The sequence below is a fragment of the Mustela lutreola genome, chromosome 10, assembly GCF_030435805.1.
Source record: "Mustela lutreola isolate mMusLut2 chromosome 10, mMusLut2.pri, whole genome shotgun sequence".
NCBI classification, from domain to species: domain Eukaryota; kingdom Metazoa; phylum Chordata; class Mammalia; order Carnivora; family Mustelidae; genus Mustela; species Mustela lutreola.
This window is the reverse complement of record NC_081299.1, coordinates 96,200,771-96,219,214: the sequence shown is the minus strand read 5'-3', so window position 1 is coordinate 96,219,214 and position 18,444 is coordinate 96,200,771. Positions and strand designations below refer to the sequence as shown.

Sequence of the window (18,444 nt, the reverse complement as noted above, 5' to 3'; positions counted from 1 at the left end):
CCCTCTCTTCTATCCCTTTGACCTTTGGGGTCAGGGACAGGCATATTATTGACACTCCACTGACTATTGCCTGAAATCCGCCAGTCACCCGAAGAGACTAACAGCTTCTAGGAAAGCTCAGTTCAGTGCAGCAGCTGTAATATATTTACCCTGGTAAAGTCACTGCTTGCTCCCCTCCAGGACTTCTCTCTTGTGGACATTATCTCTGAAACCCAAAGCTATCCTGTTTTCTAACTGAATAAAAGTTAAAAATAACAGGTCTTGGAGTGCCTGGGTGGCTCAGTTGTTAAGTGTCTGCCTTCAGCTCAGGTCACGATCCCAGGGTCCTGGAATCGAGCCCCGCTTTGGGCTCCCTGCTCGGCAGGAAGCCTGCTTCTCTCTCTTCCACTTGTCCTGCTTGTGTTCCCTCTCTCTCTCTGTCTCTCTTTGTCGAATGAATAAAATCTTAAAAACAAAACAGAACAGGTCTTGGGCAGCAGGCTTGGCAGTTCTACCTTGTGCTGTCCTAAGAGGCTGCCCCATTATCCTTGGCACACAGGGCATGAATTGCTCTATCTCCAGTGTGAACCAGTCACGAGAAGTCCCCCAGTCTTAACCATTCTGCTTGGGTGGCTGGCAGTAGTCTCCCATTGACCTCTCCTCTCCCTGCTCTTTCTGAATCCTCTCCCTGCTACCCCTCAGGGGAATACCGGTCCCCAAACCACACAGCTGCTTGCATATTAATAATGGAACACTTCAACGTTCCTTTGGTGATGGCTGAATCCCTGATGTTGGTATGACTTTTGAAGGATTTGATTGAAATCTAGTTGCTAGTTCTGTTTTGGGGGAGAGGGAGGTGGACTAGAACTCTGTTGTGACATGGGAGAAGTGTGTGTCCACAGACACGCATCTCACATGTGTGCATTTCCTCACTGTTGTGTGCAGGCTCACAGGAGGAACAAAAAGTGGAAAGGAAGCATCTCTTTCTTGTTTTCCAACATTACTTCAAAGGTGCCCAACCCCCGTAGTAGCAGGCAGTTCCCAAGTGGAGGGTGGGGGCAGAGGCCTCCACCAAGGCCATCAATAACCAGGTGTGAGCTACAGGTCTCCGTGTAATGTGAAGCTCTCCCGTATTTCATTTCTGCACCCAGGGGGCAGCTCTGCAGGATTGCTTACGGAGAGTTCTGTGTCTGGCACCTCTCTCCACAAGGCCCAGGCGCCCAGGGTCCCACGGACCTGCCCAGGAATGCATCACATTATTCTCTGGTGCTGTAATTTGGCTGCAGGAGCTAGGCTGACGGCCTCCCAGGGATGAGAAACATTCTCTCCCTGGCGTCCTCCCTTGGGCTTCTACCCTGTGACCACTGAGGGCGTTTAAAAACCTCAGAAAGGCTAAGGGGAAAAAAAAAAAAAAAAAAAAAACCTGATTATCTCTCTTATATTAAGCTGTGTAGAAACCAATGTCCTGAGTGAGTCCGAGAATTTGGCAGAAGACTTAGTGGCTGGTGTTCTTGCTAAGGGAGGTGAGAAAAAGAAGAAATTACTCTCTGCAATAGGGAAGAAGAGAAACGAGGCCGTAAATGGTCATGAGTCAGACCTACAAGACTTTTTGCAAACAGACATTCAGGGCCAGGCAGTGTTTAATTTTTAAAAAATAATCCAAAGTCCCTGGTTTCATTTTTCCAGCATCATTCTAAGAAAGCATATGGGTTAGCACTATTATTTGAGGCTAGGAATCACAGAGGTTGGCTCTTGGTGCAGGATTAGGTTCAGGCTGGCATTCTGACTTGCACGCAAGGGAAACTGTCCACAGGCCGTGCAGCCAAGGTCCACAGCCACGTGCCTTCTCTAAGAGAGTCTAAGACCTTTAAAGGATAGAGGTCATGTGTTTGAAGTTAACTTTGTATTCAGATGGCACTTTCTGCAATGCATTCTACTAAATATTATAAGTTAGAAGAAATGAGGACCGACACGGAGTATCAGAGAGGAGAGGAGCAAAGGGACCGCTGCCAGAGAGACAGATGTCTACTGACTAAATGGGGGGTGGGAGGGGGGGTTAGAGGCAGTGAGTGGGTGGCAGTAGAACTAAATGGAGCCCTGACCGCACCAAATGCAGTTCTTTTGCTGTTCATTCCAAATAAATTAGTTTGTTTATTGCAGAATAGATGCTAGTTGTCCAAAGCAAATTGGAATGCAGAGGCAAGCTAAGAAATAAGAGGAAAAATTAATGGTTTAGCCATCATTCCTTCTTGGAATAGCTTCTCTAGTGGGGCTCACGTGGACCTCTTTTCCCTCACTATCCACCCCACTGTTCATACGTGTCACTCTCTTGCCAGCTTGCTCTTCTCTTAACCATTTATAGGAAACTGTAAAACTTGGATCTTTATGAATTTCAATTTGGAGTCCAGGGGGGAAGCACAGAGCACCATGAGATGCCTGAAGAGGCTCCATTCCTTCCACGGTAAGAACAGAAAAGGAATAGGTAACAGAGCACAGGCAGAGTGAACTTGGGTTGAAGTCCCAGGAAGAACTAGGACATTTATGCAGTCACGCGGGCATTCTTATGAGAGCACGAGTAGACTGGGACCTGAGGCTGTACCCAAAGACAGTACCCTTGTGTAAATTCCTGCAGCTCTATTCTTGATCCAGACCGTCTACGACCCCCTTACCTTCCCACTACCCCAAGGCTTTCCTCCTCCTAATCCCAGCTCAAGATGTCAGAAGCTCTTCTCTTCCCCTCCCGTTCCCCCTCCCTAATCCCACCATTGGCTCATCAGTTATCCAGTTGACTCCAGTCAGCAAGGAAGACATTCCCCTGGCCTGACTCACTCAGTCCCATTTCTCCACAGGAATCCCCTCACCGCAGACCACAAGGGCCCTGACTAGCTCATGTTTTGTGTTAATGGATGTGAAACCGGAGCAAACCCCTCACCAAAAGAAAAACCACCCTAAACTCTCCCACACAGGTCTCAGCAGGTTACACAAATATTAGTCCTATCATCCAAATAAATCTGCCCCGATGGCCCAGAGCTCTGGCTCCCCCATCCTTCTGCTGCCTGTGCAGAGTGAAGCTGCTCACAGACATGTGAGGACCCCAAGGGATGTTAGAGAGGAACTTGGAAAGGCGGGGTAGGGGGGCGCCTATATTCAGAATTCCTTGTGTAGGCCCCTTAATCTTTAGCCTGCTGCCAATACTTTACAGTTCTAAATGGAGGGTTCCAAGAGACGCCATGATGGGCTAGACCAGTTAGGGACTTTGGTGAGAGTGTCCGATGGCTGAAATTGGGGGTATACTTTAAACTCAATATCTGAGATAGGTTTGTAACCTCACTCTACAGATGAGATGATAAAGCCTTGGAGAATTTGAATATCTTGTTCAAAATATCAAAAACAGTAAATGGCACAGCTGTGATTTCAACCCAGGTCTGTCATAACTGCAAATTTCTATGCAATTCTGGTCTTTTAGAGTGTCACCAGGCAAGAGGTAGCCATTGTCCAAGTCACATAAAAATAGGACATCACGGTTTTTGGGACTCCATGTCCTAGCTTCTAACTTACTACCATTTCTGGAGACTCCACTACTGCAAGCTTAGTTAAGCAGCGAGTAGTAGCATAGAAGGAACTCCCCTATTTGAGCCAAAGATGGAGTGAAAAATAATAATCACGAGGACTTGGAGAGTCACTAAAAAAATTTTGTTGAGTAAATTGAGAAAGGCTGCTTTCTAAGCTGTTTACCATTTGGCCCTAAGCCCTAGCTCTCCTGCCCTCTGTAGCCACTGGCTTCCATTCCCAGCTTCAAAGACCAGGATCTTCTCCTAAAAATTGCCCAAGCCAGAGATTCCTGCCTACTGTACACTCATGTCCCATGTGGGGCCCTTGAGATCAGGCCTACTGCCCTCTCCCACCCTCGATGAGTCCCATACTTTTACTGAGTGTTTCCCAAATCTGGCTGGCCTCCAGAATAATGCATAGAAACTTAAAAAAATATATATCAAATCCCAAGGCCTAGGCAGGCTTACTAAATTACTCTTTCTCAGGAGTGTTCCGGGTGTTCTAGTGATCTGTTAGGCATAAGAACCTCCACATGCCACTTGGTTTGAACAGGCAGCAAGTGAGCAACAGGCGAGTGAGCAACGTGCTGTCTGATATAGGTTGAAAAGAGGCGGGAGATTGGAAGAGAATGTATGTTTGTATAATTATATAATTCTTTCCCCTACAAAGTACAGCAGTTTATAAACCTTATGAGCATGTGAATGGAACCTTGTCCACTATGGCTAACTCTTAACTAGCTATCCCAGGCTCTTGATAATGGAAGACAGTTGTAGCCTAAGAGTTTCTTTTGGGGTACCAGGCAGTCTGCTCAAACTGACCCAGGGAACAGATGTGGTTTCATCTCTGTCCCATCTCCCCTCAGTCAGGTAGGAACACAAAGAAGCTCTCTCCAGGTACCCTTCCTCTTGCTCACACCAGAAGTGTCAGGGAGCCGGTGCAAAGGAAAGAAAAGATGAGCCTTGACTGTGGGCTTTAGTGCAACTTCTATCATTCTGAAGACCCTACCTCTACCCCTCTCCCATCTCACCTCCAGGGGGGCAGTCAGGGAACCATTCAATTTCTTACATCCCCTGTCAACTCCTTCCCAGGGCTAAGGAACCAGTCAGGACACCAGAGTCCTTCTGGATTACTCTCCAAGTCCTTAAATAGAAACTGTAGCAGCCCAAAGTTGAGGATAGAGGAAGGTGTGCATGCAAAATCTTGTGCTTCTGAGTCAGGAGGTTTGAAGTAGAGGGACGAGTGAGGTATTTATATGTTCAGGTCTGGTCCAGCCACTCTGCCTTCTTGGGGGCTTTGCACGTGTGGATGTCCACAGTGTTTCTGCACTCCTTACACCGCACTGCACAGCACCAGTGGAACTTGCACTCACACTGGGTGACGCGGGTGACTCGAGTTGTGTCATACCCTCGGCCACAGCACATGATTTCGCAACCATCTGTCCCTTTAGATGTCTTGCTGCAGACACGGCCCGCGGTGCCTAGGGAACCTGGGTTGGGGAAGAGAGAGTGAGAACCAAGTTATCTCTTCCTTCAGCTGCCCTGGATTCCCTTACCCACATCCTCAAGAGGAAACCATAAAGAATCCCTTTTCCTGAAAATATGCCCAATTAGCCAAAATGACCATCTCCTTGCTTCCCTCTGCACCAGCCTGGCTTCTTCCCACCATCAAGGCTCCCCAAAGACCATTGACTTCACCTGCAACATCCCCCAGCCAATACACAGCTCTGCATCTCTTTCAAGACCTGGCCTTAAAATGCTCCCAACTGTTAAAGCTGTGTAAGGGCTCTCTGTGTTTGAAGTTGTCCATACTAAAAGTTAAAAAAACAAAACAAATAAGCCTATAATTTATCTTTTCTAAGAAGTCTTGCCACAGCTCGAATCCAGCTACCCTTTGTTAGTATTTTGGTCCTTAGTTGATAGTTTATGAAGTTGTACCATACAGGGAAGTAGTACAGTATGGCCACTAAAAGCACAGGCCTTATTATCAGCTTGTCCAAGTTTAAATTCCAGCTCCGCCACATCCTAGCTGTGTGATTTCGCAAGGTAGTTCATCTCTCTGGACTAAAGCCTTCTCCTATGAAAATAGGCATAATAATAGCATCTAACTCAGTGGACTGTTAAATTATGTCTATAATCTCCATTCAGCTGAGGATGCAGACTGATTCACGTGACTGCCCAGAAGCATATCCCTATGGAATTCCTACAGAATATCCCTTACCCCTTATAGTAGGAACCCTTGAAGGGTAGGGATGATGTTATCCCTCTGCGCAGAGAATGCTTAGGACTTCATTTTGACCAATTTTAGCAAAAGAGATCCTGCCAACAGATCATAAAAATCATAGAATTTGGGGTGGGATGGACCCTAGAAAGTATCTAGCCTAGTGTTTCCTCAGAAATGGACAGGTACTGACCTCGGGGCTGAGACTGACTGGATTGATTAATTGATTGACTGATTGACAGATTGATTCTGTCACAGCCGGCTGCACATTCTACTGTGATACACAAAGAAAATGCTGGAACTTAGAACTTCTATATTTGTTTTTATCTCATAAACTTAAAATCTCTACTTTGTATGTTTTATAATGTACATAATTAATACAGTAGGATATATCTATCTGTTATAAGTAAATATCCACATCGTGGAAGTGCATGCTCCAAGACATTTTTAATGATAGGAGTATACAACCCAAAATGTTAGGAGGTCACTCCTCTGATGTGTGAGCTAACTAGTTGTACTCTCTGTTATTCTCCGGACTCTAAGGGCTGGGTCTTAAGTCCTTCTCTTGTGCACCCAGAGCCGCCTCTTCATTCTAGAGCTGAGCTGTCCATTGTAATAGCCACTAGCCACATGTGGTCATCTAGATTTAAATTAAATAAAATTAAATAAAATTTAAAACTTAGTTTCCCAGTCACACTAGCTATATTTCAGATAGTAATCCCATGTGGCTAAGTGGCTACCATGCTGGAAAGCACAGATGTAGAACATTTCTATCATCACAGAAAGTTCAACTGGACAGGACTGCTTTGAAGGGAATTTCTGGTACGCTACTCCCTTTTGGGCTGACTTCGAACCCTTTGAATTCCAGGCACCACTTTGGGTTTTACGAGACTTCATTTTATGCCTCCAAGGAAAACCAACATGTAGATGATCCATCCTCCCTTCTAACTCCAAAGATCCTACTCCAAAGGTTCATTTTAGGTATGGCAGCATAGGCTTGGCCTCAGGTGTCATGGAGTTTTGCAAGACATTAGAGAGTTATCCTTTGAATTCCATCATGTGGGAAGGAAGCATACCTAGTGGCAGGAAGTCAATCACTGGAACAACCGGAAGGGCTCTTTCCACCCTTTTTCTCCTAGCACCATCCAAAGGACACAGATTACTTTCTGTGTTGCTTGGGCGGAGCCCCACCCTGTTTCTGTGCCCAGTTTTGCTCTGAGCCACTCGACTCTCCAGGAATGACCGGGATGGGTGAAAACAAACAGAATGGAAAACAGCTGAGGGCTCTGGCTCTATCTCTCCTAAGGCCTGAGTGCCAAGTCCATGGAGAAGAGCCTGGGAGCCCATGACAGACCAGGGGAAGAACAGTTCTTCAGCACATAAGGTTATTCCTTGTCTAACCTGTCTCAGCCTAAAATCTGAGCCAAGATGGTAACTTCTACTTTTTGGGGTTAATAGCATATCAACTTCCACCATCCCCAAGAATTCCACCACAAATACCTGGAACAGATTGAAAACAATTTGCTGCTTTCTGTTAGTGGTTAGCCCTCTTGGGATTTCCTCTTTCCTTGCATCCCCAACTCCATTTTGAATCTTCAATGGCAGCACACTGGATACAGGCTTTTTTAGAAAAGATTTTATCTATTTATTTGAGAGTGAGTGAGCAAGAGAGAGCATGAGCGGGGCGGAAAGAGCAGAGGGAGAGGGAGAAGCAGGCTCTCCTCTGAGCAGGGAACCGGGTGCAGCACTCAACCCCAGGACCCTGGGATCATGACCTGAGCCAATGGCAGACGCTTAACCTGACTGAGCCACCCAGGCACCTCATGGATACAGTCTTCGAAGGCCATTCATGGTCTTATTTGAACCCTTCTATCTACCTCTAGTCCCCCCATCCCAAACCTTCACTTAGTCAGATTAATCTGAGTTCTTAGTTCCTAGAACAACATGTACTTTTCCCCCTACCACTCTGCTTCTCTGTCTGCTCTTCTCACTAGGCTGTCCAGGTAATCCTTACACTTCAAGAAAGAGCTTAAGTTCCACATTTTCAAAGAAGCTTTTCTGGATTTCTCCAGTCATCTGTCTTTTGCAGTTGCATGTGTCTCCCTGTTACATCTCTTCTCTTTAGCTGGATTGTAAGAGCAAGTGACTTAGGGTTCTATCATATGTTTCTTCTGTTTAGCCCACCCATTGCTTGCTATGGAGAAATGAGTGACTCACTTAAATGTTCCCTGCACAGTACTTACTGTACCCCAGAGGCTGGGGATATAAAGGAGTGGCAGATGACCTCTCCCCTGCTTGGGAAGTCCTGGGACTGGTGGACTCAGGCATTCACCACCAGCCTCATTGTAAGGTGTTCATGTAGGGAGGAGACCAACTCCTCCCACAATACCGCTCCCCTAAATCCTGAGGCTGACCACCCTGTGACTAAACAGGGCTGCTTGCACCCCTGCTTGCTTGCAGGAGCTGGGGCTCCATGTCCCTACCCACTTTCCTTACTCACCGGCAGCCTTGTCCAGGACACAGTAGTCTGGGGAGTTGTCGAAGTAGACAAGGTCAGTCCGGGTGGCACGGCGATAGCCTTGGCGGGCTGCCGTGAAGTTGGCGCCATCCTGGGTTGCTGTCACCTGCACAGCGCCGTCATAGCGCCGCCGCAGGTAGTCACCTGTGCGGCGGAAGTCTGAGAGTGCACGCCAGCAGGTTCGCAGAGTACAGGAGCCGCTTACGCCGTGGCACTTACACTCGAGCTTCAGAAACCGCCGCACAGCCTGGGGGTTGGGGAAGCAGGTAAGGGAGATGCAGCCTCAGGGCACTTTTTAGCCCTCCCCAGGGATAAAAGCAGGAGTGCTCTGACATCTGCTAGACGTGGCCTAGGCTGGACAGAAGGGGCATTGGCTGTTCTCTCCCCCATCAGATCCCACCCATTCTTCCTGACCAAATTCAAGAACCTCTTCTTCCATGACTCCTTCCTGGAACTTCTTCCCCTCTCTTCTCCACCCTTCCCGTCTTTCCACCTGTGTGAAGACACATTATGCACTTGGTTGAATCTAGGCGTTCCCAGGCTCCCTTGCATTTATTGCTCCAATGCCATGGGATTTGGGGTCTTTGGAAGTGATCCAGAAGCCTTTAGTGCTGCCACCTTCGCATTTAGTCCATGATCACACATCCTGGTCACCCCCAGCAGACACGATTGTATATGCATAGACGTGAGTACTGACCGTGCGACCACAGCGGTTGTTATGTAAGTTCATGAGGGCCCGGGCATCCTTGAGCCTCTTTTCCTTGGCATCCACAAAGGCCTTGGCAAAGCGAACACCATAGTGGATGTTGTCACTGCAGCCACCCCAGTCAAAATCCCCACGTTGGTCATGGTGTCGGCCACGAGTGTAGGGATCACAGCTGCACACACTCAGTTCACCCTGGCTACAGGCGCGGGTAATAGCATGGACCACCCCTGCTGACGAGATGGCATATACAAATGCTGCCTCCCGGCTGCCTGCAGAGAGAAGGGCAGGAGTAGGTTTCAGCAGAGGCCCCCGTCTGCCCCTTGTTCAGCCCACACAACCCGCAACTCTGCAACCTCCTGTCTTCTTGTCTTTCTCAGAGCAACTCCTGTACCCCTTTATTCAAGGCACCCTTCCCTTCCAAGAGCATTCTCGAGAGTATCTGACCTCTTTGCCTCGGCCCTCACTACTTTCCATCCACTTTATGCATCTGACCTCTTGGGCTGACCTCTACTCTTGCCTTCTTCCAAACTCCCTGGGTTCATGCATTGAAAAGTTGCACAGTGAGTCATCCCCTCCCACAGAGTACCAATCCTAGCTCAGCTAAGCCAACCTCAGTCCACATTCCAGACCTTTTCAGGCCTACTCTGCTGGACAGTTCCCCTACAATAGAGACCCCAGCCCAGGGGTCAGCCTCTTTGGGGAGACCTGCTACTTTCCTTCCCACCCTGCTCTTAGGGATTGATGACTCATCACCCCTGTCCCCTGGACACAGCCAGATTCCCATCTCATTCCCTTCCTCCTAGTTCATTGTCTAGCTCGACTTAGCTTTTTTGCTGAGCTAGGGCCAAGCCGCCAACTCTCCAAATATTTACATATCACCTTTCTGTTTATCCCTTGCCGCCATTACTGGAGTGTTGGGAGCATTGGGGCTAGGGTAGTGATGGTGGCAGTAAGAACAGAGTAGCCATTCCTAACCTTCAGCCTTACAGTGCTGGGAACACCCAGGCTGGGCTGGGGTTGGTGGGGAGGGAAGGGAAAGGGAAGAAAAGAGCAGGAGTTACCAGGGAACGCTGTACCTTTGTGCCATCATTCCAGAATACTGGAATTTAGAGGGGTCCCTGCCGACATCTCTCAGGTACTAAGGGTCTTTTCCCAAGGGGATCCTGGACTCTGCCCTCAGCTGTCTCTCTGATTATGAGGTAGTGTGTAGGAGAAGGGAGGGAGATCGTGCCTGTCCTACCCACTCACCACCCCAGGCACAGAAAGGTAAGCGGTGTGGGGGGAGTGCAGAAAGGGTGCAAGAGGCCCTTACTTCTGAGCATGACACGGCCAAAGACAGTGTGGTCCCTATCCAGCGTGGTACAGTTCCAGCGGTGGTGGCGGAACTGGTGCTGGCACTCTCGGATCCATTCTCGGGCACCCTCGCCCACCGAGCGCATGATGTCTGGGTAACGCTGGCACAGCTGCCGCTGCCGGCTCACCAGACCAGGAATATTGTCACAGATCACTCGGGCCCCCAGGGCCCCGATGTACCTGCAAGGTGGAGATGGCCTTGTCAGAGCATCCTGGTCCTTTTCCTGCCTCAGGAGGGGGGATAAGGAGCGGAGACGTTTGGCCTTCAGAACTTGAAGAGGTTCCTTCCCCTTCTCCAACCATGTCCCCTGAGGCCAGAGGGTGCAGCTTTCCCCATGAGCTCTGGAGAAATGGTTAAGCAGTCACGGACACTCACTGAGTGCTCTCTCACCATCACCCACTCCCCAGCCAAAGACCAAAGTGACACACACTCGCAGAACACAGGCCAGGCATGTGTCACATACATAGGAGCCATGCGCATGTCACACAAACCCATTGCCTGTTTATTTAATAAACATTAAGAGCCTCAGAGAAAAATAAACTAACAAAACGAGAGTCAAAGCAATACTCTTACACCCACATATGAGAGGCAAGTCCTTCATGGCTGGTCCACGAAGACAGGGTTCGGGGGAGGAAGGATGGAGACAGGGCGGGGCCAGTGGGAAGAGACATCGTGGGCAATGGTGAGGAATGCCTCCAGCTCTAGTCAGATCCATGTTTTAGTTTTAGCTAAAACTCCTCATCCCCAATCCTGAGGTCTGGGGAAGAAGACCCCACCACAGATCTCCTCCCTATACCCTTTATTTCCAGGTCCCACAGCTTTTCTTAAGTAATGAATCTTCGAACATCATCCTCCCCAACCTATAAGGCATGATGTCCTGGATGAACCTGCAGGGGCAGAGGGCTGTTAGGAGTGGGAAGCCAAAGCAAAGATAAAACAATGGGGGTGACCCTCCCCATATTCCAGTCCCCAGTGCAGCTAATTCAAGCAATTTTAAGAAGGTCAGTTGAGGTGGGTTACTAGAAGTGAGGTGGGTTGTTAGTCATTCTCAAATTTCTCAAGGCATTATTTTCTCTTCACTCAAACACTCTTAGCCCTAGACTCCACCACAAGCCTCGGGAAGAATGTTTCAGAGAAGACAGAACTGCATCGTGACCTTTTTTCCCCAAGGCCACCAAATGAGACCTGACCCATTCATCCACTTCTCACTCCTCGCTGTCTCTCCCAACACCTAGCACCTTCCTTGGCTTGCTGCGGATTCTCTTCTCTCCTATCCTAATACATCAAAAGGATACCTTTATCCCCTTCTCTGAACAGGTGGGGGTCAAGGAGGGCAGTTGCTGCTACAGGCTGAAAAGATTTGTTTTGGTCTGTGAATGAGCCTGTGGTTTGGGAAAGATCCCAAAAATGGGCCTAGAAGTGGGTGAGGAGAACAGAAGACAGCCAGTGGGGAGAGGGGAAAAGCTGGACTGCCCTGGGCTCTATGCCCACCCCCCACCCACATTCACGCACCCGGCCCTCACCCACAAACTAGGTCACCACTGGTGACACCAACTCAAACAAACACAAGGAGGGCTGATGCTTGCCTCTTCTGGAGCTCAGCAGGGCTGATGGGGCCCATCTGTCCCGTGGGAGGGGGGAGAGGGCTGGCCCACCCCTGACAAATCCCATGGAATCAGCGTCCCCAGCAGCACTGTCCATCAGGGCAATAGCTTCCAGGAACAAACAAAATAAACACCCCCGGCTGGGCCAGGCCGGAAAAGGCCGCCTGACGCACAGCCTGGAGTTACACCCACTGCCGCGGTGCTTTGTTTGGAGAATCAAGACCGTTGGAATTGGAGCTCGTCCCTGTCTCACCACCGTTCTGCTTCCCCAGTTCAGCCCAAGTACTGCTCTAAGCAATGGGTGTTTGTTTTTTTTTACTGGGGCTTGGAAAGAGGGGGGCTGGATGGGAATGGGAGACCAGTAATCCAGCCCTCATGAGACAGTCTGGAGTGGGGACAGGCCAAACTCTGGCAAAAAGTCCTTCCTGTGGTCTGACTTAAATCCATTCTGCTGCAGCCCACGTCGGTCCTTCTTGTTACATCCTCACTGAGCGTGGGAACATCTGTTGAGTATCTCAGACGGGAAGATAATTACGTTTCTCTATTACCACCCCTACCCTACTAATGTTGCTGCAGTAAGTACCCCACTAAGATTCTACAGAGCAGGGCTCTCGCCTGCTGGCCTGGGGTCAGGCCCTTGGAGTTGGGGTGGGGGCCTCCAATGAAACTGAGCCTGAGCCCCCTATCAATTCAGCACATGCCTACAAAATGCCTACCACGTGCCAAGCACAGAGCCCAGCTGTTAGGGCACAGAGACCGTTAAGGCATACCCCAGCTCATTGGCTGGTAAGAGGGGTGAAATGCCTCTGACCCCCAGCTCCGTTTTCCCTTTCAGCAGTTTTCACTTCCTTCTCAGCTTCCTGCCCCAGAATGTTCTCTTTACCTGCTTTTGACCAGTTCACACCCCTCCTTTTGACAGAGTGACTCATACCTTCTTCTCATTCCCTTGTTCCTCAAAGTGTGGCCCCGATGCAGAGCAGCAGTATCAGCATCATCTGGGGATCTGTTAGAAATGCAGAGCCTTGGGCCCCACCCCAGGCCTACTGAATCAGAATCGGCATTTTTACCAACATCCCCAGGTGATGCAGACACCCTGCTCCACGAAAGGGATTTTCATCTGTTTTGTTCACTTGGGTATCCCCAGGACCTAGAACAGTGTCTGGCACATAGTACATACTTAATAACTGTTTGCTGAATCAACACCTAACCCCTCTGATTTGCTGCCAACTCTCTTTTTTCCCCAGCCAGCCATAAACTTCATTTCAATTAACAGCCTCACTCCTGTTGACATTGCCAGCCTATTTGCAGATGTTTTATATTTGTGTCTTTTTAATGAGGCCAGGGATCCTCTTTTCATTTCCCCTCGTACGGTCCCCAGTGTACACAATTCAGCCCAGCCCACACAGGGCTTTGAATGCAGGGATAAAACTATTACCCTCCCTCAGTCTCTCCATACCACAACATTTATATGGTGCTTTGCAGTTCATGAAATGTTTTCCTTAACAAACCCCCTCAAGACAGAGAGAGAGCTCTATTTTACAGAGGAAGAAACTGAGGTTCAGTGAGTGTAAGTGATAACACCCAGCTCTGTCCATCAGAGCTGGCCAGAGGAGAACCAGGCTGAACCAAAGATATGGGACTCCAAAGTCCAAGCTCGTTTTCATCCCAAGAGCAAGAAAGACATACAGTGCTTAACCACGAATAGAGCGGTAGCTCCAAAACTGGTGTGCACTGGGGCAAGCCTTAGCACTCCCCTCCTAGCCCTCCCTGTCTTCATGCGTGAAATGGGGATAATAATGGCATCTACCTCCCTGGGTTACTCGGGGATTGAAAAAGATGATTGCTTGTAAGGTACTTAGCTATAGTGTCCGGAGCTTAGTAACCGCTCACGAAACGGCTGCTGTTGTTGGTAACAATAATGCTAATATTATACCACTCTGTTCCTCTCCCTTTGTGAATCCATGAACCCTGCCCTGCTCTTGGGATTCCCTACATCCAGCTCCCTGCAGAATGCAAACTGGAACAGGGATGCACATGCGAGGAACCCCTTATTTCTTGTTCTGTTTATCACAGAATAAGAAGGGACCATCTGTCTTCTCCAGCGAGAGGTGGGGAGAGGGAAGGCGTGACCGGGGAGTATGGGAAAGGCTGTGGGGAAGATCAGACTGTTAGCTGGCGATAGTGATGACCTGCTCCGGATTGGAACATGGACACACACAGAGTCAACAGGCAACTCTTCCAGGGTTTGGACAGAATATCAATCTTGCTGGGTTTTTTTCCTAAAGGAAAGAGAGATAATCACCTTGGGGGCCTGACCTGCCTTTAGAAAGCAGCTTTCCACTTTATCTCAGAAGTGATGACCACTAAGGCAGGCATCTGGGGCTGACAGCTATGACAGGTGTGACGCAAGGAGACTGAAATGACCTCTGCACTCACTCCCCATCCTGGCTCCGTGGCTGCCTTCCTCCCTTTCACTGGGACTGCTGAATTCCTCTGTATCACTGGCTTGCCCCCCACCCAGCTCTTCTACCCAGAGTTTTTCCAAAATATTTAATGTGAACCACGTGGGGTGAGAGTAGTAGGAGGGAGAAATAAAGGGAGAGGGAGTAGCCAAGTAGCATTTGGGGATGAGGAAGCGCCCTATTTGGGTCTTTAGGAAGCTCTACCAGGATGCTGAAATCAGCAGAGTGATACTTCCTCACCTAAACACCAAGTGGTCCCCAAACTACCTGCCAAACTGGTAAGAAGCAATCAAGAGTCCATAAGAGCAAACTGCCATGTGGGATAGATAAAGATAGGCAGTGGTCACTTCATCCTCTCGCCATCGCCATCGGACCACTGAACACACAACCCCCCAGCCAAACTGAGCCTCTGACGTAAAGGGTGGCTTTGATCTCACTCTGAACTTTGAAAGGCTTTTCTCCTCTTCGTCCCCTCTTCTCTTTCCCTTCCTAAAAGAATGTTTCAAGCCAGATGTAAGATACGGGCCTCCCTTCTCCCCCATCCAGAACCCCCTCCCTTGCCTTCCCCAACACTGCAGAGATTAAAAAGATCCAAAAGAGAGATTTTTCTGAAACAGGAAAATGGAGGTGGGGGTGGGGATGGAGAGCAACGCATCTTGAAATGATAGGAATCTGCAGCCGAAGCTTGCTGGCCCCTCAGCCAGCCACCCCTCACCCTTCTAGCCAAGATTCCAAGTCTACAGGAGAAATGCCACAGGGTGCAAGGAGGAGGGAGAGACCCCTCTTTGTGGGGAGGAGGGTGAGGGGGAGGGGCAGAGTAAGGAAAGGAAGGGGGCATGGGTAGGGAGGGGCAAGATCCCAGTCTGAGGCCAGTTCGATTGGGGGGGGTGGTCAGTGAAGGGGAAAGATGAGAAGACTGTCTTTTCTCAGTCCAACTCCCCCTCTCCCCCCTCCCCACAGAAGGTAGGGGAGCGGGAAGAGCAGCTCTTTATCCTGAGAGAAAAAGATGAATGCCATGGGGTGGGGGGGGGGGGCAGGAGGATTGGGCAAAGAACAGACATCCAGTGGGTATTTAACGCCTTTTGCCTCATTTGCCCTCTTGTGAAGTGTCTGGAGTCTCAGGCCTGCAAGAAATCTCGTAATACTTTGGGACTCCAGAAGCCTCTAGATCTTGGAGGGGAGAGAGATGGAAGAGATGGGGTGGTCATCTGGGGAAGAAAAAGGAAGAAGAGAGAGTTATCAAGTTTCGAAGTAACATCCTCAAAGCTGAGGCTAAAGACAAACGCCAAAATTATGCAAACCCAAGTGTTTTGTTTGTCTTAATTGTGGGAGTTAATGGAGTATTTTTGCCTTGATTCCATTTCTAAACCTTGCGCTGGGTGCTGAAGCCTCACCAAAATCTTACTGCGTTACCGTTACTGGGTGGGGTAGACTAGCGAGAGGCTCGTCTGCCCTTGCCAGCTGCCCTTTTCTCCACTTCTCAGGGGGGCGACCTAGGCGATCAGAGGGTCCTTTGGATGGCCACCGAAGGCCCTAGATGGGCAACTGGTTCCTTAAATCCACCCTGAGGGAAACTTGGAAAGTAGCTTTCCCCTCTAAGAAGACTGAGCTGAAATGGAGCGGGCGCAGCCCAGGAGAGTCTGGGAAGCCTCGACCACGGGGCATCCTCGCTACAAATTCCCAGCACCCACCTCCCTGAGCGAGCTTCACACCTAGTCACCCACCTCCTCACACGCACTCCGCGACTTAAGTGACAGTCCTGCTCGGATGGTCTCTTAATTCCGTCGAAGCGAGAGCGTGGTCTCCAGAGCAGCGGGTGCCAGGAGTTGCATAGTCCCTCTGGGCGCCTCCGGCCTCTGACCCAGCCCCTCACCCACCCCACCCCGAGAGCCACGCTCACCACCAGGATGTGTCTACGCGGGCCGGGAGCGTCAGCAGCAACAGCAGAAGCATGCAGGCAAGACCGAGGCGGGCAGAGGCCCGAGAGCCGTCGGGGGCCGCGGGTCCTGGCCCGAGCGCGGGGACAGGGGCACGGGTGCGCCGAAGGGGGAGCTGCGCGGCTTCCTCTGCACTACCCGGCTTCACCATAGCTCCCCGATGACTCCCGCCGCGCGGCCCGGAGGGGCGTGGACGGGGCACCGGCTCGGGGTACTCAGGCTGCTCCTACCTCATCCCCCTGGGGGGCCATAGGGCTCGCAGCTGGCCCGGGACCCAGAGGCACCTGGAGACCAGGAGCCGGGGCGCAGCGACCCGGAGAGGGGCGCAAGGAACGGGGTCCGGAAGCCGACCGGGGCGCGCCAAGCTCAAGGTCTGGGACGCGCTGCCCCGGCGCAGGGCTTGGTGTCAGGGGGTCGGCTGCGCCGAGCCGGGCTGCGGGCAGAGTGCGCGGACAGCCCCTCGGCCGCGGGCTCTCATTGGACGGCGCGGGGCGGGGCCGAAGCCGGGGACCCGCGCGGCCCTTTGGGCGGCTCCGCCCGCGCCAGCCCCGGGCTCCACAGCGCCCTAGGTGTGGCGGCCGCCTCCGCCCCTCCGCGCTGCACCGCGCCGCGCCCCCACCTGCTTTGGAGGGACGCGACGGGGCGCGGGGGCGCCCTTCCGAGCCCGCGGAGCCCAGTCCTGGCCGACGCCGCGCCACCGGGTCCTAGCGCCCTTCATTCGGCAACCCCAAGTTCCGTGGGTGATGGCCGGGAGCGTAGAATAAGGGGGGCTGCAGACACTTTCCCGGGTCCTCTAACCTCCGGTGACATTGGAGCTGAGCCACGGAGGATGCACTCATTTCCTCGGGCCTCTCTCGGTTCTTGCGCTTCTGTGAAATGGGTAGAACCTCTGCCACGGGGAGTTGTGAGAGGATCTTAACTCCCTTTGAGCGCTGCCAACTGGGGCGCCTTAGGCGGCCGGCTTCAGGTAGGGGCTTCTCTCATCTAGGGCTTGCTGATCCTCGTTCCTCCGACCCACTGCCCACGGCAACCCCTTCCCCTAAACAATGTTTAGACATGGCTCTCACCCGCCTGCCCGGCCCCGATGCTTCCCTCTGTCCTGTGGACGAATCGAAGACGGAAGCAGAGGGGGCACACCTGCGGATCCGGCAGGGACTCCCCGCACTTTACCATCCGGCCTCTGCAGGGATCAGTCTCTCCCGGCTCCCCCGGCGCCTCGATCCCCTTTCCCCAACCGCCCCCCCCCCCCGCACCCCCTCGGGCGGGGCTGCAAGTATGGAAGAATCAGAAACAGCTGGGCGGCTTTCCCCAAACCAGAGGCCAGGGTGGGGGTCCTGCTGAGAGAGTGGAAGCCCCGGAGCCATTTCTCCTCTTCGCCTTACCATCCTTCCTCCTATCCTACACCCCCTCCGCCACCTATCCCCTGCACACCGCCCCGGGGCGTAGTAAAGCCCCGACTGCTGAAAGTGACACTGCTCTTCTCTCCCCGCACTCATCAGGCAGGCTGGTAAGACATTTGGGGTCCGAGTAGCCCTCACCAAGATGTAAAAAAAAAAAAAAAAAAAAAAAAAAAAGTTTTTAAAACCCTGGGCTTACAACTTGGAGAGTTTCCCTGGGGAATGGCCCTGACCACTTCTCCAGCCTCAGTTTCTCCTGCCTAGCCCCTCATTCCCAGGTGTCTTTCGTGCCTCTCCCTGCGATTTATCTAAACTCTAAAGCCTTGGTGTAAACAATGCTCTGGAAACTGCCCACCCTCCTCCACACCAAACTCACTGCCAGTTCTTGGTTGGGGGTGGGGGGGGTGTCCAGAGGGGGATGTTAGAGATGCCAGAGTGTGAGTGGACAGGGCGCAGCTGGCTTCAGAGATGCTGCAGACATCCAGAGGCAGATGTAGGAGAGAAGGGCTCAGAAGGACCTTTATCCCCTCTCCCACCTCTCACTCCTTTAACCTCACCTTCTGTGGCAGGAGGCAGTGTATTCATTAACTAAACAAATACTTATTTACTGCTTACCACGTTCCAGACTGTGCTAGGCACCAAGGATGCATCAGTGAACAGAGCAAAACAAAGTAATTTCTGCCCTCATGGAGCTTACGTTCTTTGGAGGGAAGATGGA

The 18,444-nt window shown here is 51.1% G+C and overlaps 2 protein-coding genes across 5 annotated transcripts in view; one reads left to right on the top strand and one right to left on the bottom strand.

Moving 5' to 3' along the window:
• The window catches only part of ST7L (suppression of tumorigenicity 7 like), a 119,099-nt gene that overhangs the window by 74,592 nt on the left and 26,063 nt on the right, over positions 1–18,444 (top strand). The window lies entirely within an intron of this gene.
• WNT2B (Wnt family member 2B) lies at positions 4,163–16,920 on the bottom strand. Of its 3 annotated transcripts, XM_059137722.1 has the most exons (6): positions 16,293–16,920; positions 10,285–10,505; positions 8,964–9,241; positions 8,249–8,513; positions 7,249–7,368; positions 4,909–5,017 (listed from the first exon to the last, which is right to left on the bottom strand). In XM_059137722.1, exons 1-5 carry the CDS (start codon positions 16,478–16,480, stop codon positions 7,283–7,285), a joined length of 1,038 nt encoding a protein of 345 aa, XP_058993705.1. In that variant the 5' UTR covers positions 16,481–16,920; the 3' UTR covers positions 4,909–5,017; positions 7,249–7,282. The 3 variants fall into 3 exon arrangements, with proteins under 3 accessions (XP_058993704.1, XP_058993706.1, XP_058993705.1); XM_059137721.1 differs by lacking the exon at positions 7,249–7,368 and having other exon boundaries at positions 4,163–5,017; positions 16,293–16,916; XM_059137723.1 differs by lacking the exons at positions 7,249–7,368; positions 16,293–16,920 and adding an exon at positions 16,117–16,263 and having other exon boundaries at positions 4,163–5,017.

Excerpts from the sequence above, each read along its gene's own strand:
- WNT2B (XM_059137721.1), bottom strand. The coding sequence starts at position 16,480 with ATGGTGAAGCCGGGTAGTGCAGAGGAAGCCGCGCAGCTCCCCCTTCGG. Across the intron at positions 10,506-16,292 it reads CGCGTAGACACATCCTGGTG|GTACATCGGGGCCCTGGGGG; the intron begins GTGAGCGTGGCT and ends TCCACCTTGCAG. Across the intron at positions 8,514-8,963 it reads ACAACCGCTGTGGTCGCACG|GCTGTGCGGCGGTTTCTGAA; the intron begins GTCAGTACTCAC and ends CCCAACCCCCAG.